This window comes from Mixophyes fleayi, chromosome 5 (assembly GCF_038048845.1).
Source record: "Mixophyes fleayi isolate aMixFle1 chromosome 5, aMixFle1.hap1, whole genome shotgun sequence".
Taxonomy (NCBI): Eukaryota; Metazoa; Chordata; class Amphibia; order Anura; family Limnodynastidae; genus Mixophyes; species Mixophyes fleayi.
The window spans coordinates 56,541,386-56,567,399 of record NC_134406.1 but is presented as its reverse complement, the minus strand read 5'-3'; the positions used below and the strand labels follow the sequence as shown (position 1 = coordinate 56,567,399).

At 37.9% G+C, this 26,014-nt stretch overlaps 1 protein-coding gene across 2 annotated transcripts in view; it reads left to right on the top strand.

Annotated features, from left to right (window-relative positions):
- The first annotated feature begins 3,811 nt into the window (after positions 1-3,811).
- IGF2BP3 (insulin like growth factor 2 mRNA binding protein 3) overlaps positions 3,812-26,014 on the top strand; it is a 58,507-nt gene continuing 36,304 nt past the window's right edge. The window contains exons 1-3 of one of the 2 annotated variants that reach the window (XM_075212228.1): positions 3,812-3,884; positions 4,771-4,936; positions 6,639-6,699. In XM_075212228.1, the coding sequence (XP_075068329.1) occupies positions 4,912-4,936; positions 6,639-6,699 (86 nt within the window). In that variant the 5' untranslated portion in view covers positions 3,812-3,884; positions 4,771-4,911. Of the gene's footprint in view, positions 3,885-3,904; positions 4,937-6,638; positions 6,700-26,014 lie in introns of those variants that run through there. The other variant, XM_075212227.1, reaches the window with a different exon arrangement.

The following is a 26,014-nucleotide window of genomic DNA, read 5'->3' as shown; positions in this document are numbered from 1 at the left end:
TATTATGGTACATCATATGAACTGGTCTGGGCTTTCCAACATTCCTTGCTGGTGCATTTTAGAGATAGATTACAAAGGAATAAATATCAGTATACTAATGTTGATTAAACTCTGCCTGTCAGGAAGAAAATGGTAACAACTTAAGAATCAAGATAATACTAGCCCCTTCAATAATATATCTCTATTAATTTTATATACTGGCTTGTGTGATATTAAAAAAAATGTTATTAATAGCTTTTCTTTAACAAAAAAAAAAAAAGAAAAAAAGTTGGGAGCTATTAATTCTCTTTAATGTACTGATTGGTGGTTACAAAGAATGGGTGACTTATAAGAAGTTGCCTATGTTGACGTGAAGGAGACAGAAGCTGCAATTCTTCCAGAATCCCCTACACTAGACGAGGTTAGTGCTTTGTGCTCTCCGCCAGGACCCCTCACCTCTTCGGTCGCCACGTGTTCCTGTTTATATGGGGGGACTACTGACCACACGCAAATCCTCCGCAGGAATTTTAACTTTATTATGAGACCTTTCTACAACGCTGCCCGTGATCCTGCGCTCTGTGCAATGGGGCTGATCCCAGTAACCGTCACCCCCTGGGCACATGCTATTTATACAGTCATAGCATCGGCCAGCGGGTGTACAGCTCCGTGTCCCCATTGTACACGTACAGAAATCACATTAACACGTTCAGACCTAGGCAGCATTAGCGTCCTAGAGAGCATCCAGCCAACCTATAGGCTGCCCCTCACCCCCGCTGGGAGAACGCGAGCGCTTATGGCTGTCTGTGAACAATAAGAGCACGGTAAACAAGCTGAGTAGTATGGGGAGTGGGCTGGGGGCTGACTTGGCGCCAGAGGCGCAAGAATAGGGGGCGCAGAAAAGCCAATGAATGGGGAGAGAGGAGGAAGTAAACCAGTCAGCCAGGGCTGGGGACGCGAACGAGGCTGTGGGGAGGGGATACTGAGCTAGTTGTCAGCCAATCGGCGACCACTAAGAAAAGACGCTTTACACATACTGGCACTGAATGCCGCACTACACTATGCATTGGCTACTACCATTTACTACATGCGCCGGCCGCTCCTTCTGCTGCAACCGCTTTCTGCTGACACTGCTCATCCAACCCAGGAGAGGATGCACAGCCGGATTTAGTGACACCCGCTTCCAGCCCTGCATTGTTTAATCTCCACATCTTCACTCCGATCACAGCGATGGCTGCATTGTTATTATTGTGTTGTGGGGTTCAGCGTGGCTGTAACAAGTTCAGAGCGCACACACATGTACACACACACACATGTACACACCCCTTTTCTAAAGGCACCATTACACCGCAGCTACATGTCACACACATGGTTTATGGTGACACTTCTCTTATCCATCCTGGGTGCACTGCACTGCAGGGTCCGGCCTTCTACAGTCCAACACTCCCCTCTGTGCAAGTCCCCAAAGTAATAGTTTCTCTTTAAACAATCATTTAATCAACAGAAATAATGTAAAACGTGACAATTGTTACGTGCTCAAAAAATCATTTTTAATAGTGTTTGCAGAGAACATGGTGATAAGTTACTTTTTGTCTCTTTAACTTGTACCTTCTTATCGTGATGTTTTCCTCCACGTCAAACCCTATAGTTAATACATATGTTATATCATACATTGCATTTCAAAATGGACGCTTCCACTCATTATATAATGTAACTATTTCAGTACGTATTTCTTGAGCAGCCTGGAGGTAGTCCTTCAACTATACAAACGCATTTTTATTACCCTGATAAGTATATTTATTAGATATTTTGATAGAGTATTGTCTAATAAATACTATTAAAACTCAACTGACATGCTTCATTGTTTGTAAACCACGCCTTTGTTTTTTTTCCTACCCTCTCTATCATACGTAATTATAGTTTATCATGTACCCATCCTAATCTTTTTATTGCCTTCCAATTTAACAATAATATTGGAATAATCAAATTTGATTATTGCCTTTTTTTATATATAATCTATGACCACAGAACTTGTTTATAATATGACTAAAACCACATAACTTGATTGTAATACAACTAAAACTTTTTATAAATACAAATATTTTAATATCAAGTTTAAGCTAGTGTAGCTCCTTCTCAATTATAACATACTCGTACATATTTAAACATATACCTATGCATACAATTACGAATGTATCAGGCCTCTTTCACCATGGTATAAATTTACTTAACTGAATTCTATATTTGCTTGCTTACAGCAGTAGATAAGGTGGCATAGAATTGTAAATTCAATTTTTAGAAAAGCCAAAACAAAATATTTAGATACTTATGTCAAATAATTATAATAAAAAAAAATACAAACTCAAAAACATCTACTTGTGTGTGTATTATATACATAAATACGTAGGTGCAGTCAGGAAAACATTTTACTTAAACACACTCATAGTTTGCACATTGATTGGGATAAATATATACATTAAGTGACTGAAAACTATAAATATTTTTTTTAAAATGTGCACTATTAATTTAATATGTCAAGTTCATATCATGTACAGTAAACTTATACATTGAATAAATAAATATATGCACACATAGTGACCTCTTATATGTACAGGCATCTGTCTACTGCGTGAGTTTGAATTTGTTTGTGTTTAAAAAACAGAGTTAAAGAAGGAAAAACAAATTAATAACAATCTACACATGTAGCAAAATTAAAAACAATTATTAGTTTCCAGTATCAATACATTCTAGATCTGTGATACAAATCACAATACAGTTCGTATCCTTTAAATAAAAACAAGATTAATAAAAACACACACACACACACACACACACACACACAAACACAAAATAAAACTATTGCTTAATTCTGCTTGGTGGTAACACTTTTCCCCTATAGAACTCCCTATGCATATAAACTAGAATTAGTACTTACAGGTTTCTTATGTCGAACTTAGTATAGTGAAACTAAATCTGCAACAAGTGAACAAATGAAAGCAGAGGCAAGGGAGTGAGCCTTCTCTGTGAGGGAAATAAATGCTTTAATGTGAGTGAAGATTCTTGCACCTCCACTCAACATTTTGTTTTTACTAGAGGCAGCCTCTTCCCATCCCTCTCCCCTCCCCCCACAGACCCACCATTGTATTTTTTTACAAATGCAGAAAAATTATGAATGGCTCTGTGCGCCAACAACAAAGTCCATGGAGTGTTCGCTACCTACTCACACAGAGGAACAGTCATGTGTTAAATACTTTAATTTCACGCTGATTGGACAAGGAACAGTTACAAATGTCTCAAGCTGAAGCACACATCTCATATCCATTGTTAAAAATGTATCTAATGTGTTGTCTCACGGCGATGGCACGGTCAGCAGCACGGAGGAGACTGAAAGTAACGTAAAACAAACATTCAAAAATAAAATAAAAATCACCATACGTGGGCCCCGGCGATGGCAAGCCCCCTTGTCTAACCCATTGACACATAACGATGATGATGATGATAAATCGCTGAGGAACCAATTGCATTCAGGATCCCAGAAAGCCACCAAACACGAACAGCTTTACTGCAGCGTATACATATATATGTAGGCTAGGGCAGTGTGGTATATGATCACTCTATACTACAGCCTTCAAGCACACCACACCCCCTCCAACAACCACGTCTCCATCCCCCCTCGTTCACTCTTGAAAGCGATCTACCTATTCAAAGTCCTCAAGCCATATTGGCAAACAGCGAGAGGAACTGCACGACCTCCTCCTCCCTCTCGCAAGAGGGATTTTTTTACGCACACCCAAAGAGGAGGAGGAGGGAGAGAGGGCGTGGGCGGAGAGAGATGTACATGGTCTCCCTTCCTTATTATATTCTGTGTCCTATAAAATCAATCTAAGATACATTAAACTTCCTTTCAGGTGAGTGGTAAGCGTAGATCCTGTATGCCAGGGCAGTCCTTCCATAGGGTTAACAAGCCGCTTATTAACACCCCCTTGCATTACTAGATAGCGTAAGACACTTTCTTGTAGCCGAAGCACCGCTCCCTTAAGCCTATAGCCCCCTCCTTCACATACATGCATACATAGAGGAATCCAGCAACCAACCCCCCATCCAAACTTGTCCTGCCGTCTCTTTCTCTCCCCCTCCCCCTTCATCTCCATCTCTTTTTTTTTTTTTTTCATTCTCCTCCCCTCTTCCCCTTGTCCCTCTACCCAATCTCTCTCTTCCACCCCTCCCTGACTTTTTTTTTTCCCTTCTTCTCTCCCCCAAATCTACTATCTAATTGAGAAGCTGGGAGTCCTCACGTGAGAAGTTGATTTGTAGTTTGAACACGTGGCTCATTCAAAAAGCCGGAATATTAAAGTGATTTTTCCCCCCTCTTCCTCTCGATTTTATTTAGAGGCGGTGCCTACATTAACGTAGAGTGACATTTTCACAGTCTGCCTGCCAAAAGGATTTGGGGGAAGACAAAAAGTAGTTTTTTTTTTCCTCCTCCTTTTTCTTTCTCAGCCCGCCATTCTAGTCAAAAAGCTGCTTTTCTCCTTTTTTTTTTTTCGGCACATCCGGATAACAGCCCAAATTGCTCTTTTTCCCTCTCAATTCGATATTTGTAGTCCAGCAGCGACCACAGACCTGATTTACTCGTTTTCTTCAGCAACGTTCACCGCCCCCTTTTTTTTCCCCTGTGCAAACAGTACGGAGGGTTGTTTGGGTTTTTTTGGGGGGCGATTTCGTTTTTTTTTTTTTTTTATTATTTTTTTTTTATTATTATTTTATTTTTTTGTTGTTTTTAAAATGAACAAGCTCTATATTGGAAACCTCAGCGAAAACGTGAGCCCCCCGGATTTGGAAAGTCTCTTCAAGGACTCTAAGATCCCTTTCACCGGCCAGTTTCTGGTCAAGACTGGATACGCGTTTGTGGACTGTCCAGATGAGAACTGGGCAATGAAGGCCATCGACACCCTCTCAGGTAATACAGCACGGGGGGAAGCGCTGTGGGAGGCCGGGCATCAGGGGACCAGACTAGTGTGGTCAGGGGGCACATACCCTGTGCGCCCTGACCTGTGCGTTCCTTACCAGCACCCTGCGCAATATCAGGGGCGCGCACCCAACTTTGTTGACCTGCAGAGGTGGCTGGGAGGGTGATTTAAAGCACGCATGCTGCAGAAGGGCCCACGCACCCCCCTTAATTCATTATAAGGATGTTGTGATAGCTCTGGTACATTCTACATTCACTATAACACGTATGTTGCTGTTTGTATGGTGCGGTGGTTATTATAACTGGGATAAGGTTTTGTGCCCTTTCACTGCTGTTACTTTTGCACCCTTAACGCACTTCGTGAAGTCTACGGGTTATGGCTGTATTAGGTCGTCTTGATCTCCACGGACTTCTCACGGTTGTCCTAGGTGTAGCCGGCACTTGGATCTACAGCCGGACAACAACTTCGCCCGAGCCATTTATTTCCCCATTACTTTACTCTTAGCCAGCTTTGGTGTGCGGCTATCTGAACCCACCCAACCTTCCACGTTAGATAAACTGGCGTGGGTGGTGGCCCACTAAGTGGCCGGTGTAAAATTGCTGCCGTGGATAACATCGCCGTTCTCAGGTTTTATTGATTAACTTTATATATATATATATAGTGTGTGGGTGGGTAGGCAGCTGTTTACGTGTGTTCCAGAGCGAACCCTATAGTTCTAACCTTTCATACATAAACATTGCTGAACTCTCCATTGCTAGAGAATACAGCGTTAGTGGACGGCTCTAATTTATTGTTGTGTGAAATCTAAAATGCGTACAGGTGACTTTTACATTTCTTACCGCCCCCCTTCCCCACACACCCCCATAACAACCTTCCTTGGGAACACCCCATGTCTATGTATCACTGCAGCCTAACCCAATGGTCAGCCCACACGCCACCAATATGTGTATTTGCAGTGGAAACTGAGCAAGTGAGGTGGTTACGTTGGTGATCCAAACGTGGCTTTGTGTATAGGGGGTAGGGGCACAGGGGGAGGGGTTCTCCTTTTGGTTTCCCAGGTTTTGAGCTGCAGAAAGGTGTGGGGCTCATTCATAAAAAAAAAAAAAATCTGCAAACCAAGACGCGTAAACACGCACATGACTGGATCACGAGTGTCGCTGAGCAAGCTTCTCCTCACCACTGGCTCCACCAAGCCATACTTTGCTTTATTTAATCTTTATGCTATCGAGGGCTGTGTAAGAAAGCACAGTAGCTGTTGGTTAAAGCAACCCCAGCTGCAATACGTACCATTCTCACTCATCCTTTTACAGCCAACGATCACACCCCCCTCCTCCATTTCTGGTATTTAATTATTCATTATTGCACTGCTGATCTCACTCTAGCTGCCGCTTCCTTTGAAAAAAAAAAAAATATCAAACGCTGCTTATTTTCTTGCTAAGACAATTATTCATACATTGTATGTATTTTTAATCTTATCTGATACATTATTCAGGTTCTGGGTGTCAATACAGATTGTAGCTACACCCTCTTTTTTGTAGATGGAAACATGTTGCATCTTCCTCTGCCTTTTTTTTCCCTGCTGAATGCAGCAAAGCATCAGAAAGGGAAGTACATGGGGGTTGGGGGGTAAGGTGGCCTGTTTGTCGCCCATTTAAACCTTGAACACTAACCTTATATATTTATTTGTTTCAGGGAAAGTGGAGCTGCATGGCAAAGTTATAGAAGTTGAACATTCAGTTCCCAAAAGGCAGAGGTAAATAATCTGATTAATCTTTAGTTTTAAAGGGAGAGTTCAGTGTAATTATTTTCTACTCCCCTATCTTAAAACCATCTAACAGTACTGGTCATGGTAGGCATCCTAAATTTTAATTTGCTAATCAGTTGATGTCAACATTTTGTTTAAATCAGTGTAACAAAATGGATGTTTGTGGAACTGGAAAGGATTTTCACTGAATTAAATTTATAAATGTTTATGCCATGAGGAACCATAGCATGTGATATAAACTATAATCTATGAGCATATATTATATGTATTTGCTTACGTTGGTGGCATTTTGTGCATCATCTGGTGTAATGCTAGTGTTACATTATATACACATAGTATGATTTTGGGTTAAAGGTCAATTGTGACCTTATTCTGTAGTACGTCTACACTTGAATGTGCTATATTTGTAACATATTTTGAGGGGGGGGGGGGATACGTGTATACTACATCAATTAGCCTATCTCCCTTCCACCCTTTTTCTTGTTTGCTTGGTCAGATTTTATTGTAATCAATAAATTTTAAATATAAATGTGTGACTTGCTTGAAATGCAAATTTGTGATTTTTGCACTTCAAAAGTTGTAGCCCTGAAAAAGAAAATTGGGATTATTTGAAGCACTCCTGCCCATTCTTTGCACGTTGTTGCCTTGTGGGTCTGTCTTTGCATGTAGAGTGGGCCTCTCACCGAACCTGTTGTCATTTTATGGTCCAATTCAGGATCTGGGTGTGTTTGGTTTTGTTTGTTTCTTTTTCTGTTTTGGGGGGAGGGGGGGGGGGGGGTGTTTGTGTGTGTTTTTTTTTTTTTTTATAATTCGTATATTAGTGGGAAGGGTGGCTGCTATTTTTTTTTATATATACCTTTTATATTAATCTAAATGTAAACATTAACTGGTGTGTGTACTTATGTGTACCTTTTTAGATTACATTTAAATGCATATTCTTTAAAATATGATATAATTCAAACTATGGTGTTCACTTTTTTTTTTTTTTTATATCTTATATTTGTCATTCTAATTTTTAAATGAGAAATCATGTGTGATTGTTAATCCTGACATCATTTTGTCACAATTGGGATCAACATTTTAATTTCCTTGTTTCCACTATAACAAGTTTATAATAAAATAAACTGGGAGTTATCAAATAACCTAGACTTAGAAAAAGTGGCATATTAAACAGTGTCCTTTAATATAGTGTATATTTTAATTAATCCAATTTCCTTATAACAGACATTTTATACACTGATATGTCCTGTCATAGTATTTCCGTCTCACGAGGGTAGTTTTATTGTAGTTTCTTCCTGTGTGTTTTGATTTTTATGATATTAATACAAGCTGAAGTTGTGTATTATGCCTTTGTGAGCAACATTCTACTGAACTTTATTTTGTTGTGTTTTATTTTGTGAGCAGTGGTTTCATTTATCTACATTTTTGTTTTCTATTTATTAAGCACCTCTGTGCTTGTAGGGTTAAATGAGGTATGGGTGGTGGGTAAGGTCTTTGTTTGATGTTCGCATGGTAAATGTGTACCCAGTCAAAGCCCACCCACTCTGCTGGTATGTTGAAAATCTAAGGTTCGTCTTTCATTGAGGCCTCCTCTCTCGGTCGACATCTTCTGTTTTGCTGTGTCTCCCACCCCTTTTTAAAAAAAATAGTGTGTGTATGTATATATGTGTATACATATATGTGTATGTGTGCGTGTATATGTGTGTGTGTATATGTGTGTGTGTGTGTATGTATATGTATATATATATATATATATATATATATATATATATATATATATATATATATATATATATATATATATATATATATATATAATTATTTTTTTTTTGAACTTGCTAGTTATTGTTGGGTAAAATGAATGAAATTCAGAAAATGTCTCTCCTCCCCCCTGCAGATTGAGAGAGTTATACATTCGCTCATACCATGTGTGTTTGTGAATGCACAGCTATACCCTCCCCCCACCACTCCTCATTAGTTTGATTCTTTCAGGAGCAGCTCAAGCTATGCATTATGGGGGCAGGGAGGGGGGTTGGGAAGTGGCAATCCATATCCTCCTCGCATAAGGAAAGGTCAATAGGTGGTGTCAGTTTAGGTTGCCATAAAGTTGAGCTGAATTCAGAAGACCAATCATAGAAAAGTGTGCTTGATTTGTTATGCAAAGTAAAATTCTTAGGCCCAGCAGCCACTGCATTCCAAGCCATGTTGGGACTTTGGAGATCTGACGTGGACACTCCCACATTGCTGGAATGACCTTTATACCTGCTGTGAAAGGCAGGTTGGGAATATGGTGCTGCAGAAGGCTTATTGAAGCATTAAAACACACTGCTATAGAAAAGGGGGCCTTGTCAAGGTTCTCCTGATAGTGGCTGCATGGGGGATGGGAGTGCAGTGTATCATGGCTCCAGCCCAGTGTTGGTTCCTGATTACACTACTGGAGTCTCCAAAGAATGTTGTAGGAATGCAGGTTTTTTTTTTTTTGTAATGTTTAGACCTTAATGAATCCACGACAAAAAATTTCAGAATATTATTTCCGTTCCTTGTATTAAGTGTTTGAAAGCTGTAAAGGCCCATTGTACACATTTGTTGTGCACAGTATTTTTCCCCTATATAGAATAAAGAACAAAATTTGTATTTTTTAATCTACAAATTTGGACACCATATAAGTTATGAAAAATATCTTATGGGGAATCTGTCCATTGTGGATTTTCACCTAATGGATCAAAATCAGTATATATTCTTATTCTGCTGGTTTCGTTTGGTTGGTGGTGTGGTGTGTGTCAATTTATATTTGGATGCTGTGCTCCATTTTGTCTCTCGAAATTGTCACTGACTTTCTGTTTTTGACCACTTTAGAATTTTGTTTACTATATGAATGTGTCTGACTCAAAATTACTAGTGACAAGGAAATGTCAGAACAGCACACTACACACATAAAGCATACAGTGTACAAATTATGCATTTTTTTTTTTACATAAGGCTTTACAGTGAGAGGTTTATTTTGTTGAAGTGCTTGATTTTCAGGATGTCCCCATATTTCTAGTGTATGATCTTTCCAGATATTCTTTCATATTTCTAGGCCATCTATGTAAATATACCAGATTTGATTTGTATGGTTGCAGGACAACAGTGAGAAGGGAAATGGTAACTTAAGTGACTATATTCAAGCAATCTGCATGTCCTATGACAATAAAGCAGCTCATATCCTGCGGGGCCACCAATGCATTTGGCTTGGTGATCTGTCGCTTGTGTGTAGTGGTGCTTTAGCAGCATGCTGTAAGAAGAAAAGCAAAAAAAAACTTTTAAAATTGCCATTTAAAAAATATATATATAAAAAAATTCAAACCTTTTTATATTGTCCACGTTAGGTGACTGTGCAAATCAATTAAAAAATCCGCTGTTGCATTTTTTTTTTCATGGCAATATTTGTACATGGAGTTGTTTTTTCAGTACATATCTGTGTTTTATATTTGTCTGTGTTGGCGTGTGCTGTGTCATGCATTGGTGTAACCACCCAGTAAATAAAATACTGACTAACGACGTGTTTATAACCCCTATTCTGCAAGTAGCTCTTTACTTTGTGGAGCAGCCATTTTGGAGTTTGCTTCTGGCCTCTGTATTTATATCTCTTTTTTTTTTTTTTTTTTTTTTTTAATAATTGAGTGTTAAAAGATTGAAGAACCACCTTGGCTGTGCTGTTCTTGGCTATTGTAATATCGGAAGTAAACAAAAACATTGATGGATAAGTTTTCAAAAGTTGCCAGAAATATACTTTAAAGATTGCTCTTATTTGTGACTATTCAATAAGTTGACTTCTGGGTGGGTTATGTATGTTATATGTTGGTGGTCATTACTTCATGCTGGTCTCTGGATACAGTTGTCTTATTGCCACAACTGTCCTGACGCTGCATAAATATTCACTAGGACTCGTGGTAAAATTACTCAATGAGAATGACTGACTGTGATTGGCTAGCTGGAGTCATGAGGTTTTAATCCCAGAATCTAATCCTGAAGTTGGTGTGGTAAGACTTATAGGGCAGAAACAATAGCTAAAAGTTTCATTTTAAAATTCAGTGTATTTCACGTTTTAAAAAAGAATGTTTGAGAGTTGTGGGTCAGTGCTGTAATATGAGTGCTTGAAGTGCAGTTTCCTAGGTGTTGGAAATGGTGACTACATGTATCCCTAGTAAGACCATGGGTGGCTTAGTGGGAGGGTAAATGTTACTGTTTGATTTTTTTTCATTTACCCCAACTTGTTCACTGGTCCACTCTGTAGCACGTGTGCATTTTTGATGGATTGAGAAGAATGCACTGCATGGGTTTCTTAAAAATTAGCAAAGCTTTAGTGAAATGTAGAGTTATGAACAGTATTATGTTTTTTTATTTTTTATTATTGCAGTCTTTTAAAGGGGATCTGGTCAGCGCTATAGAGTTCCCTGACTTATTTGAAAGGGGTGTGGTGTTGTGGCTTCAGGAAACATGCGATTGGTCAATTGTGGCACCAGTCATGAGCCATCCTCTCCCCTACTTCATATATTTTCCTAGCACTTGATAGCAAGGTAGGATTTAATAGTGATGCCTGTACTACTCGGCGCTTGTTCCATTTTTGGATAAAATTGTGTGGCCAAAGGGAGATATTAGTCACTTATCTACATTTTTTGAAATGTGATTCAGTATGGTTTTTAAAGCTGACACCCCCCTCTCTCTTTTTTTTTTTTTTTTTTTTTTTTCACACCCCCTTTCTATGTTCTGCTCAATGCTGGCAAATAGATTCCTTCCCTTCAGACCTCACCGTTGCTAGAAGCTGTACTACATGGCTTTATCTCAAGTCGCTGCAATAAGACTTGGTTCGTTCAGTCTGACTGAATAGATCTGTTTCTATTTATACATTAAATTGGAGTAGAGGGTCTGTGTTGTCCTCCCTTGTGAACTGCATTGGCTGACTTCATATAAGTGCTGCAGACCAGCATCAAGTAAAAGCCGAGGTCAGTCATGTGGGGGGAGGGCAGAAAATGGTGGGGGAGGTTTTTCAGAAGTGCACATTTTCTTTTAATCTGTTTGTAGATGCACATAGAAACCTTGTTTTAGAATGAGGTAATCTTACTATTCCCACTAATTACTTCAATCTTGATTCAGATCTAGAAGTTACTTAGGCTTATCTTTTATAGCATGCTTTTCTGTAAATGTTAGGCAGCCTTCCTTTATATATAGGTATAGCTTGACTTTTATACCATATGGGATGTACATCTTTATCAGGATAATTGAGAACAGCTAATGTAACAACCTTCTCTTGCTATATTTACATTGGATGTTTCACTTTTCCACTACTGCAGATAATGCCTTTGTTTTAAGGGCAGCGTACACATGGAGATTAGATAGCTTCACAAGAATGATCAGCGTCCATTTCTGTGAACCTGTTGTCAGCCATTTTAAACTGATTTCCTGTTTGCCTTTCATTAGGGTTAATGACTGGAAGTGAGATTCCACCATTGTAAAGCCTTGTTGCTAAAATCATATGTTTCGAACTTTTTTACCTTTATGTATTTTGAAGATTACCGCTACAGTTCTATTTAATTGAACTGTATCTTTGTTTTAAGTATCCTCATAGCCAGAGAGGCTACACATGGCTCTCCAGATGTAGGGCTACAAGTCACAACATGCCACAGTTAAGGTTTCTGAAGCCTGTTCTAGTCCTTTAATTGAGACCATTGCATTCCTGAGGTAATGTCGCGTTTGGCAAAGAGGGTGTGTTTTTTTTTTTTGTTTTGTTTTTGTGTTTATTGAACTGGCTAGCCTGATTCTGTGCACTAAGATTTTTAAGACAAATATCATAGGATGGAAGTGTGTCTGAAATGTAAATGTTAGTATATTAAGAAAATTAAACAAAAAACAAAGTATACATTTTTTTTTTTTTTTAGACATGACAAAATATTTAAAAATATATACTTATGTATGCTAGCAGGATCAATAACTGTGTCTCTAGAAATATATTGTATGTATGTGCAAACGCTAAAATTTAAACACAATTGGTAAAACTTGGGTGCTCAAAATTTTTAGCTGCCAGTAGTTTTTAAGGAAGCTGTGAATATTGAGTGGTGTACACAGGCAAAATATCACTTACTTATTAATTTTTTTCCCCCTGCTGTATGCAGGCTGTTGGTACTGTGTATTTGGTCTCAAAAATGGTTCTCTTGATTCCTTGTGTACAATGGTGTATAGCTTTGGAACAAAAATTAGTTTTATAAAACAGTGAATGTGTACATTGTGAGATCTACTCTACATGCCTGGACAAATCCCAGGTCGATGTATGTAATAGACTTGGTAGCATACTAAAGCAGTATTTCATCTAGTTATGGATTCACCCTTTCACTCCCTTAGGCTTGGTTGACTTTAACTGTAGGCTCTGTTGCACTAAAAAAAATTTGTCACAATTGTGGTTTATATATACACAAAAAGACCTTGATCTGTTGGCTTTTGTCCAGTGCAACTTACCATAAACCATTATTTCTGTGCTGATTCAGCAGACAGCAAAGAAGGTTATTTACCAAATATTTTGAAGCTGCTACGGAGCTTAGCAGTTCTCCAGCCTCTTATCTTGGTGAATGGCCCTAGAGTACTTTGTCATGGAAAGACCTTGTTCACGAATATAGATGGATTTTTTTTTTTTTTTTTTTTTTTTATAGTAACAAAATGTACAAATTGATGCAGAAATAAAATGAAAGTGAAAGCTTGCCAGCTACTTTAACATATTGCAGTGAATTGCATTGTTCCTTTTACAGTATCAGCCATGGTACCACGGAACAAATCACCATGACGACTGTGGAACAGTGTTGCACATGGGATTTGCTGATTTTTCAAGTGTTTTCTGTGTTCCATTCAGGGAAAGTGAGGAAGATTTTCAGAGTTTCCACCCCCCTCTGGGAGCATAAATCAGAATGTCTATCCTTGCTTCCTTCTTGGGAAAATGACTTATGATATTGTGTTGTGCAAGATGTTAGTGACAAGCTTCATATGCATCTTTTGATACCTGGGATTTGTATATGTTGCAGGTATTACTGTTAATGCTGTAGTTAAAACTAAAGCACTTTCAGCGTGCTCTGGTTTGCAAGCGCCAGAGATAGAAAAGTATTGTTTGTTTCATTTATTTATAGGTATGTACCCAGTTTTTGGTGGCAAATACATTTAGTGACATGGACGTATAGTCCTTTCCTTAATGTATGTTTGTGGAGACTGCCATAATTTGCGGCCGCTACTTTGAGAAATGTTCGTTCCAGTTTCATTGTGGTCCGGTCTGCACATTAAATATCTGCTGCAATTAGTAGCAATATAGTTGTAGCTGCTTTTATTTTAGACTGTCTTCAGTATTTTTTTTTTTTTTATACCACAAATATATTTTGTGTGTAACCATTTTAGTATATAGTTTAGTAAAGATGACTTTAAGGAAGAAAATCTAAACTAAACCTTAGTGTGTATATCTATCTTGCAACTTAAGAAATAAGCACGTGGAAGGTCATTGTGTATTTTTTTTTTTTTATTTTTTTTTTTATATGCTGTCCCCTTGAAGGTTTCTCATTTACCAGTTAATCTGTCATGGTATGTTAATGGCAATTTTTTTTTTTTTTTTTTATAAAAGTTTACATTGCTTTGTGGAAGTCAGTTAAATCAGGGTTGCAATATCTGATCAGCATATGTAGTTTTTGTGTTGTAATATCTCTTGTACTCATTTTTGTGTGGCATGATTGTAACAAATGCACACTACACATTTGTAAGTCTCTGATATGAAGGCAACAAATGCATATGTTCTTTGGGCTTAATATATTTATTCCCTCCTATACACCTATTTAAGTCTGTCAAATCCCTAAAAGGGGTTAATGGAATTTTACTCTTCACGTGGGTTTTGTCAAACTTCCCTTCTCTATTGTCCAAAGTTATAAGACGCTGCTGTGACCGTGCATATAGTCATAGCAGTGTACTGTATTATTGTTTCTTTATATTGGGTGGATACTTTTCCTTTATATCATAGTATAGCTGCTTTGTCCTGGTTATCCCATGATGGTCCGGACTTTAGTTTTACCACTGAAAACGCAAGAAAGAGCAATGGAAAGCACTCACCTTGCCCGTTGGTGTCTATGTATCTCTCAATCCTGACTGTTCCTGGAAACTAGCAACTTTTAGACTTTTGTTATGAAAATAGCTTATGTTTAGATTATAAGATAAATATTCACAGAAACTGCTAAAACATATTGTGGCTGTGCTCTAGGAGGTGGTAAAATTTCCTGTGTCACAGAGCACATGCTTGTAATTCTAATGCCAGCTTAGATGCTTAGTGAATCTATATACATTCATGTCTTCCTCCATTTGACTATTTTTGTTGCTGCCTTGTTTAATACAACAATTCAGTCTTTACTTGCTCCATTCACAAATCCTGAATTGCTCAGGTTTTGATAGATAGATTTATTTTTTCATGTCTTGCAGGTATACATATTGTCCTGCAAGAATATGGTATTTTCTTTCAGTTCAGCAATGTGTATTCTCTGTAGTTGCAATGTTGAAGGCTTTTAATTCTACAGGTTTTGCACAGTAGAGCATAGATATTGTTTTGTGGAACAAAGTCTCATGGATATTGTGTTGTGGAACAAAGTCTCAACTGCTGGAGTGAGCGTTGACCTAGCTCTACTGTTGTGATCTATGATTTGGGAGGGGTAACTATTTCCATTTTTGTTTGTTTTTTTTCATTACATGCTCAGATGGATATTTTAAGAAGTCTCAGAAAAATTACCACTTAAATGTGACTTCTGTAACCGCTCACAAGTTTGAATAGGGAAGAGACAGTCATGTCAATCAGATTAAGCATACATGAGGTTTTTTTTTTCTTTTCTTTTAGTTTTATTGGAAACTGTAGAAACGAGGCAGTATATTTCCTATGCATCATAGGAGTGTGTGATGGTTTTAGTGTTTTTTGTGTGTTCAAAATACCTAAACACACTCCTGTTAACACAGCACCTAATTTCATATTGCTTAGGGTGCAATGACTGTGATCATACTTTCCTTATTAATGAATCTTACATTATATGAAATCTACATAATGTATAGAAGAGTGCATTGTGCTCCACCCTCCCTCTCTCAACAGAGCATTTTATAGTATTTCAAGGGGTTACTAATCATGTATATTACACCTTTGTCTTACTAAAGTGTATTTTATATTGAGTATTAAGGGGAAACCTGATAGTGGTTTTCTCATTGATGCTTGGCAATGTGTGACCCTGAAATGACAACTTGATGGCTGATTTTTCACACTTAAACAATTAAAAGTTGTGCTGTTTTTTTTTTTTTGTTTTGTTTTTTCCGTATGTAATTATTTGCACATACTAAGGGGGGGGGGGGGGGGCTGTTTCTGTGAACCTAATAAAATAGTTCTATTCAAACTAGATGTATTTTGCATTTGTATTTGGGGTGGTCTTGTTTTTTGCTGTTCAGAATTTACCTTACCACTTTTTAGCATTCCATCATTTATTTATATAGCGCCACTGGTTCCGCAGCGCTGTACAGAGAACTCGTTCACATCAGTCCCTGCCCCATTGCAGCTTACAGTCTAAATTCCCTAACACACAGACACACACACAGACAGAGCGCGTAGGGTCAGTTTGGTAGCTGCATTTGGGTAAAATCATGGTTTTTGTTTGTTTTGTTTTTTTTGTTACAAAATCGCTTCATCAATTACATTATAGTATTTGTATAAGTTGAAATACTTTAACATTGTGATTTGGATGTCTGCAAGTGTATGTACTCCAGTTTCCCAGGCAGAAAAAGGCACCCCTCCAAAAGTTGTGTTTTTATCTTGTCTTCTGCTGAAAATGACGCTATTAAATTTCAGTTTTGGCAGTTCTTAAAATACCCCTCCATCTTCATGGTTCTTTACAGTAGGTTGAGAGCACTCTCAATTAATCATCACCATTTATTTATATAGTGCCACTGATTCCGCAGCGCTGTACAGGGAACTCATTCCCAAACATACAAAGCACTCAAGTAACTAAATAATTGCACTAGGTCTGACAATAGTTTTCTATATACTATGATTCCCTACCTTTTTTGCGCAGTATCAGAGTTGAGATAAAACTTTACAGTTTGTTTTTACTTACACATTTGACCAGTAAACATTGAATATTAAGTTGGATGTTTTGTGTCTGTCATTTGTAACCAATAATATTGTAACCAATACACTGTAACCAGTGGTCAAAGTAGTGGTGTATTTGCTGGTACTGCTTCCTCGTTATCAAACTATCAAATTTCCATTCACTTTCCCATTACATTTTTCATAATGAATCTATTAAATTTCCATACCCCCACTTGTAAAGTGTTACCTCGATCACTGCCTGTAACCCTTCCCCCAACCCCTTGTGGTGTGTGTGTGTGTGTGTGTGTGTGTGTGTGTACAGCCTGCGACTGTAATGTAAGAGTTAAATGGAGTCGTTCACTTGCACCTTTTTGATTTCTCACAACTGCTTTTCTCTAACACTTCTTACACTTGAGGTAAACTAGAAAAACTGTTAAACATTTCTAGTCACACACACGGACACACGCAAATTCAGAGTTAAAATCTATGTGGTAGTTTGAAAATGTTTTTGTTTTTTTTTTTTAAAAAAAAAAAGAGAAGCAAATTTTGTACCTTTTGTAACATGCTCATTGTCTCTCTTTTTGCAAAATCAGTGTTGCAGATTTATAGGGCAAAAGGTCTCTTCTGTACTAGTTGAAGCTCTTTGGTTACTTGATGGGGAAGGGGGGATGGGGTTAGCCTAGGAACAGTCCAAGGACTGCTCTACATCATGGCTTGTGACTGGTTGATATGCTAATATTACACTAAGCTAATCATTATCACCAGCTTGAATCAAACCCTAAGAAAAAATGAACCGCTCCATGTGTTTCTTACAGGTAATAACTTCTATTAAAAGAAACAAACCTCATTGCATCTTTGGGCATCCAGATGCCATGTAAAATGCAATGACATTTGACATATGAGGTGTAACAAGCACTTATTGAGGTCAGTGGAATCCCTCCATTTAACCCCCCTACTCCTGGCAGTGAGCACAAGTTAATGGGGTAAGGGTTGTTGGTGAAAAATGCAACTCAAATGCTCTCAACAGGAAGTACAAACACTAGTGGGTATGGGGTCATTGGAACAAATTGTTCACACCCCTTTACATGTCGGTCATTAAAGTATAATATTGGTGGCTGTCTGTGTGAGGGCCAAGTGTGTTTCAGGATTGAGACTCTGGTCTGTGTTCTGCTTGCCCCGTGACCTGGCTACTGAAGCGGTCATGGATTTTGCTGTAATGTGGCACCTTCCACCTAAATGCTGGCTGACTTTTTACTGATTTATCTTGTCTACATCAAAACCATTCATTCAAATGTCTGCTGTGTAAATAAATACGTTGCAATGGCTGTTTTTTCATGTGACTACTTCATGAATTGGATTTCCATCCTCCTTCACCACCGTCTAGTACAAGCTCACCTAGGTTGAGCTAAGGTCTACAAGATGCCATTGTTACAGAAACAGTTCATATGTTAAAATCCACAGTGAAGTTCTGTTTTGTAGCCTGCTCCTACATCATTTGTGGCTTTCCCTCTCTCTCTGCCACACTTCCTCAACAAGGTTTTACTGTGAAATGTTACCATAAGCACTGCCTATAAACTGAAGATTTACAATCCCCCTCAATATTATTTTTTATAGCGGGTGTACACATTGCCATACTTGTGCTCTATTGCTGTTGAGTATATGTATATAGCCATGTGATACTTGTGAGATTGTCACCAGAGTAGACAGGAGGGTCTGTTACACCACATTTCTTAAAATTTATAGATCTATATCTTGACACAGATGTAAATTGACTTCTTCACGTTAGAAGAATTTAGTTTGTTCACTTCCCCACAAATCAGAATTGTTTTCCTCTGTAAGCTGTTAATAAGATTAAAGTATGCAAGTATACGACTGATTTATTTTTCAAGTGAAAAATTATTTACAAATTATCAGAATCTTGCTGGTCCTAATTTTTAATAGTAAATCCTCCATCTTAAAACACCAGTGTTGTGTAAATATTACAAATCTTAAAATTTAAAATTGGAATTTGAAGCCTTTTAAACTGAGGGTGATTGCAGTGTTCACAAAACTAGAGCAAAACAGGACATGAAATAACACTGCCACTTGCAACGCTACCAAACCATTGATCTTATAAATTGGGCCCCACCGTTCCCAAGGCAACGTAAGCTGCTGCACTTCCAAAATGGGCAGGATTATATAGCTCTTGGTGGTGGGGGAGGGGTGTAAGAGGAAACTTGGCATCCTGATGTTTAATGTAAAGGAAGTTGACATACACATGATTGTGAAGTGTAAATGTGGGTCTGCTAGGATCATTGTTAAAGGATGGTGCTACGTGGCCATTAATAGCATGTGGGGATCTTTGATACATACGATGATAAAAACAAGTGATTCAGAGGAAAATCCCTGCAGTGCATTATCTGACTGACTAGCAGATCTTTCTGATAGCGGTTGGAGAGAGGCTTTTGTACATTCCGTGCAGCCTTTTGTTTCTTGAGCACCAAATTGGAAGCCCAAAACTTTTTTTTTTTTTGTATGGTCAAACCGTCATATATAGAAGATATATTTACAAACTCCTTGGCTATTGGAAAGGCTTATTGGTAATTTAAAAATGTACATAATTTAGAATATGCTTAAACTCAAGGTCTAGCTTGAGACTGCACCAATAACACATTCTAGTGGTGTATATTTATTTTTATACAGCGCAACCTGTAAGCTTATGCAGACATGAATGTTTGCAAGGGTAGAATGCAGAGTTTGCTGTTGAGGTTTAAATGGTGCAGATTTTTTAACAAAAATTAGCCTGGATTCTACAGCTGGGATAATGTGCAAGAATTAGGCTTGATTTCAAGAGCAGAGTATATACTGAAGCAGGGATGTACAGACAAATGAAAATCTATGTGTATATGTGGTGTGTGTAGTGTGTGTGTATATATATATATATTTATATATATATATATTATATATATTTAATATATACTATATATATATATATATATATATATATATATATATATATATATATATATATAGATTTTAGGAGAATCACTGGTCTCATTGGCCATTAATATTTGCCACGTATTCTGTTTAAAAAAAAAAACCCTACAATGCAGCCCTGGTTTGGGTTACTGTGGCCGCTTGCTCCATCTAAATGGTTATTCCATCCTGCAACAGTCATTGCTGCTCTAGTTAAGATTATGCTGGTTATCTTATTATTGCAAGGGTTTTTAAAGGCTGTAAACAATGGAGTGCCAGATAACACCTATTCTTTAGTCCCATAATCTTATTTTTTTTTTGGGGGGGGGGGGGGGGGCTAGGATATGTTTTTATCAGGACTTGTTATGGGAGGCTAATTATTATGCACAAAAAAGTGACATTTTGTAATTGACTCAAGGGAATAACAAAAAAGTATATTCATACATATAAGCTATAACCTCATGGCTGTGTTGATGCATGATCATCTGGGTATGTGCACCGATCACAAGAATAGAACATCCAGTCTGACAATTGGTAGAACTGTAACTGGTATATACCAAGGTATGGCAAGTTATTGCTGTTCTCATACAGCCTAACTCATGGCAAGTCAAGACACTGATGACTGTAAAATGTAGTCTTTTGTTATAATGTTTAAATAAAAGACTGCAATTAATAAGATCCAATATTTTGACCGCTATTGTCTTGATGGAATCTTTTTTTTTTTTTTTTTTTTTTTTTTTTTTTTTTAACAATACTACTAAAATTACTGTTTGCATTGCTTGCAGTTTAAAAAAAAAAAAGTGCAATATTTTCAATCCCTACTTAAAGCATAATGAAAGGTCATGTAGGTTAAGCTTAAAAGGTACATGAACATGTTGCCTCTTTGGTGTGCGCTGCATTCCATTCCATGTGCGCTGCACAGAATTTAGCTGTGATGGAACTTTAAAAAAAGGTACAGAGTGAATGTAGAACAGATCAAAGATGTCATGTATTTTTTTTTTTTTGATCTCTGAACTTTAATGTATTCTGACCCTAGTGGACTAAAACGTACCATGCATCATCACCCGAGCATGGTCTTTCTTTAAATTTTATTTTGAGCTGCATTCTGTTGCATTCAAAGTCGCTTAAGCAGAGGGGGAACAGTGACTGATTATGTGCATGCACACTAAAACTTGGCCACTTTTGTATCCCTGACCAGCCTTTTCATGTCCTTCTGTTCGGTGCCTAAGTGGTGTGTGGGTTCTCCCTTTTGAGGTTCACATTTGGGTTCATTGACAAACTCATCTGTCGATGGGAAGTGTCATACACATATGTGGTTTAAAAAAAACAAAACCAAAACCTTAAACTTTAATTATGGGAATCTGAAATGTCACTATTATTTATTTTTTCTTCTGGTTATACTGAAACTGTGGCACCAAATAAGTCTATCTTTTAAAGTAAAGCTTCTCTTGTGCAGACATTCTAATAGTCAGTTGGTAATTTTTGGCCAAACTGTCCAGAGACCACCACATGTGTGGGCGTATGACTGCTGCATCTGATTGCAACTTGTGTGGTTATTGGGCGATTTATGTTCTCTGTTAACCAAGCTAATGAAAGTGGACATGCCCCTTGCCATCAATTTGTGTTGGGGGAAATTATGAAACATCTTTCAGCAAAATGACAGGATCACATTGGAGAAAGCCTTGGACACAAGACCTTTTATTTCTGTTAAGTGACTATTGGTATGTCTGAAATTTCGCAGTTTTGATTATATGTTTACATGACCAAAATATTTCACTTTCTTGCGAGTGACTTAAATTATATATTTTTTTGCTCAATAATACTTATCACGATTAGAATGTGGGGTTTACATTTAAGCAGTTTCCTTATTTATACGTGTACTAGTAAAAATCACAAGTTGTTTTGGTAAAGGTTTCGGGCAAATCAAACAAGATAATTTGGCTATAGCTTGTTAGTTCATACAGGTCTCTAACCATAGTGAAAGGCACTGCTCAGAGCCTCTTGGAATCTAAAATGTCTGGTACCACAACTGTGTAGCTTGCTACATAGCAGACCTTCACACTTTCAGACCTCCCCATTCCTCTCGTGATATGCGGACATTTAAATCTATACTTGGGAAATGGAGGGTTTTCATATTGGATCAAAAAATTTAAGTTTGCTGACCCTTTAATTTAACTGATTTGTATTGAAATTAGAAATATAACAGACTGGTCCACATGTGGTGCTTAGAATTCTGAAACTATCTCTTTTCAGAGACCCTACAATACTTGAACAAGCCTGTATGTTACTCGCATAGTAACAGGTAGCACTTGGGCCCAGTGTAAATCCATCAGTGTAAGAAATACTAGAATGGACAGCAGACCAGGTGTAAGCTATTTTTACCATGAGATCCCTCCCTCATGATTCACTTAATTAAGATTTGTCTGAACTCCAGGTTGGATTTACTGAATTCACAGGACATGGGTTCTGTTCTAACTTTGATTGTAAGCTGGTTTGATTTCTTTATTCAGGTACATTATAACTTAATCAGTGACCATATTTTCAAAAACTGTTTGTGTATATTTTCTAAAGTGATGCAGCATAATGGATGGCCTTGGATATATTGTTAATCCCCCCCCCCCCCCCCCCCCCCTCCTGCCTGTCTTATGCCAGGCTGGGTACAAGGATAGTGCTTGCCTGCCTTGGTTGTTAGTGCATGTGTTTTATGGATTGTATTTATTTACTAGCAAATTGAAATGTGCACCAAGAAATTATTTTTATTTGGATCTAGGGTTTTTAGATAGTTGTACTTTGTAAATTACTATGTGTGCACTGTTCCCCTCAGTTTTATTCAGTACAACTGCACTGTTAGAAATTAGTGTCAGAATTCAAGATTCATATGTGTTTTAGTTACAATCTGTAGTAGAAAAGGTGTTTTCTGGTGGGTTTGTTTTGTCTGTTGTCTGTTGTGTTTTTTGTTTTTTTTTGTTTTGCAAGAGTATAGCCGTTTCTCAGGGAAAATACATTTCCCAACAATGGAAACCCAAAACATAAATAATATATTGAAGTTTTCCTACAAACTCTAAGCTGTATATCTGCCTACAAATTTGACAATCAATATGCTATCTGTGTTTTATGCACACTTGCTATGGGGCCACCTCTATGAAAATATTTTCTAGTTGGTACTGCAGCTTTAAGAGGGAGAAATGTGTGTATGGCATGCTGGTATATTTACAGCTCCCTTTGTTGCTGGACTACCTCCTATCTAGTGACAAATATACTGGTCAGTACTCACCCATTTTTGCAATTGTCGTTACAAATTCCCCACCCTGAATTTTACTCTTTTCCACTAAACAAACTTTCAGTAGGTGCATGTTTCTCCTACATAAGACCATGTAGAGTTTGTAGTGTAATTAAGGTAATATTTGGGATTTTATTGAAAATAGGGATTTATAGAAAGTGTGCCTTTTCCAATAATTTTAAAACAAATACGAGTAATACTATTTATCTCCTCACTGCCTAAAATTGGAGGAGCTACTGTCTCTGCAATTCAGACCACAGGTTTTACTGAATTTCTCTCCCATCCGTTTCTTTGTTACTTTTGAGGCTTGTTTGGGATTCGCATGTTGAGAAGACCTTTGTGTCCAAGTTGCAGCTTTCTGGCACCGACAACCAGTTTTTTTTTTTGTTGTTGGTCTTCCCCCTTCCCCCAGAATGTCACTGACAGCTACAACCTACCCCCATATTTCATGGTGAGCATGAGGTTCTTTTTCATGTTTTACTATAATCTTCTGATGCCACATAAATTGATGGTATGAAGAGGTCAAGAGTTCAGTTTTTTGTCCTTGGCTGACCAATTCCAACCAATCAATGCTAAACGCTGGTTTGCAAACTCCAGTCATGTCAATATTGTTCTGGTCATTTGTAAAGGATTTCTTCTGGCAGCCCTTCCATATAGCTTGTTTCCATGGAGGTACCAGCTAATGGCTCATTAGACATTAAAGTTATCCAACTGTGACATTTTTATTTTTTATCTACTCACTATACATGTGGGCAATATATCCTTGCATTCTCTTTCTGGTAAGTTCATCACCGATTTTTATATTTGTGTATATATTATAGCAATGATGGTGCAAAATGGTGTACACAAAACCCTATGGTCTCCAACACCTTTTTTTTTTTTTTATTATTTATATATGCCCTGGTGAAGTGGTAAGGAGCTACTTATACACATTGGGCCTGAGTCATTAAGGCAAAAAAGGAGTAAATGTTCTCTGGGACAAACCATGTTACAATGCAAGGGGTGCAAATTAGTTTATTATTTTGCACATAAGTTAAATACTGGCTGTTTTTTCACCTAGCACACAAATACTTAATAGCTTTATTACTACACTGAAATTTAAAGTTGATCTAGGACATGCCCTACCCCAACTATAAATATGTTTCCACATTTTAAATTTACCTCCCCCTCCAATGCAACATGGTTTTGCCCAGGTGCAAATGTTACTCCTTTTTTATGCTTTGCTCTCCTTAATGACTCGGGCCCATTGAGTTCCATGGCATATTTTATTTTCATACACCTAAATATTTCTCATGTTAAAATATTTGTAAATACAATAGAACTGTAGTTGGGTATATCTTTCCATGACATGTAGCTCTTTATCCGTGCTGTGTCTGTTAGCCATTTTTTGTTAATGTTTATCAAGGGTGCTAATATGTTTTAGGTTCCCATCTCATGTTTTGATTTTCTGCTCTTGAATGTCAGTGACTTTCAAATATTTTGGTTTTGGTGATTTTCGTGAAACTTGTGTTTTTAAAGCAGTTTTTTCTTTGTTTATTAGTTGATTTTATTTGTGCTGAAATAAGATAACCGGTACTGTAACTAGAGTTCAATAACCTATCTGCAAACAATGTGGAAACCTGTGTGTGTATATTTTCATGTAAATGTATAATTTAACGTAACACACCTCTAATGAACCATGCATGCTTGGCAGCCTGACAGTCCATTTCAAGACAGGCGGTCATAGACGGACAGCCATTTTGTAAGAAGGCAACAGCGCCTCTGTGTAGTAATATTCAAATATAATCATTTAGAGTTGGGAGCTAATTTGCTTCTTGCCGGTGGGTTAATCATTTTTTTTACTGCATGGAGGCATATTTTAAAATGTGGCAACCGATTTAGATTTGGGAGTGGGCATGTCTTGGCTCAACTCTAAATTGCAGTGTAAAAATAAAGCTGTCCAAAACTTGTGGTACATGCAGGAGCAACCAATATGTCCCATTGCAATATGGTTTGTCCAGCAGCAAATTTGCTCCTCCCCCCTCTGAACCCTAAATGAGGCCCAAAATATTGTACACTCTTGTTGTTTTGGCACAAAACTACTCCTGTGGAATTTGTAACTTTTTTTTTTTGTGTATGAATGACAGCATTGGAATCGGGGGAGGGATGATCTACAGTAAATACCAGTTAGATGGATAAACCTGGCTGCACCTTGCAAGGACTTTGCATTCTTTATTTATATTACTCATGTAGCCTGGAAGTGAAGGGGTGTGGTTTTTTGTGTTTTTTTTTTTTTGTAACAAACTTAAATCCGTTTACCAGTGGCAGTCTCACCTTACTGGGAGTTGCAGTGATCTCTTTAAGTGGGTGGTTTTTCTCATTGTACATTGAAAGCAAAGAGTATACACTGATCAGCCACAACACTTAAACCACCGGCCTAATATTGTGCATGTTCCCCCCTCGTGCCTCCAAAACAGCTCTGACCCCTCGAGGCGTGGACTCCACAAGACCACGGAAGGTGTCCTCTGGCATCAAGACGTTGGCAGCAGATCCTTTTAACTCCTGTAATTTGCATGGTGGGACCTCCATGGCTCGGAATTGGTTTTCCAGCACATCCCACAGATGCTTGCTCGGATTGAGGTCTGGGGAATTTGGGGGCCAAGTAAACAACCTTGTCATGTTCTTCACATCATTTGAGAACAATATTTGCAGTGTGGCAGGGAGCATTATCCTGCTGAAGTAGGCCTTTGGCATTAAGGTGTGTACTTGGTCTGCAACAATGTTTAGGTAGTTGGTACTTGTCAAAGTAACATCCACATGAATGCCAGGACCCAAGGTTTACCAGTGAAACATTGCCCAGAGCATCACTCTGTCTCCACGGTTTGCCTTCTTCCCATAGTGCATCCTTGTGCCATCTCATCCACAGGTAAACGATGCATATGCACCAGGCCATCCACATAATGTAAAAGAAAACG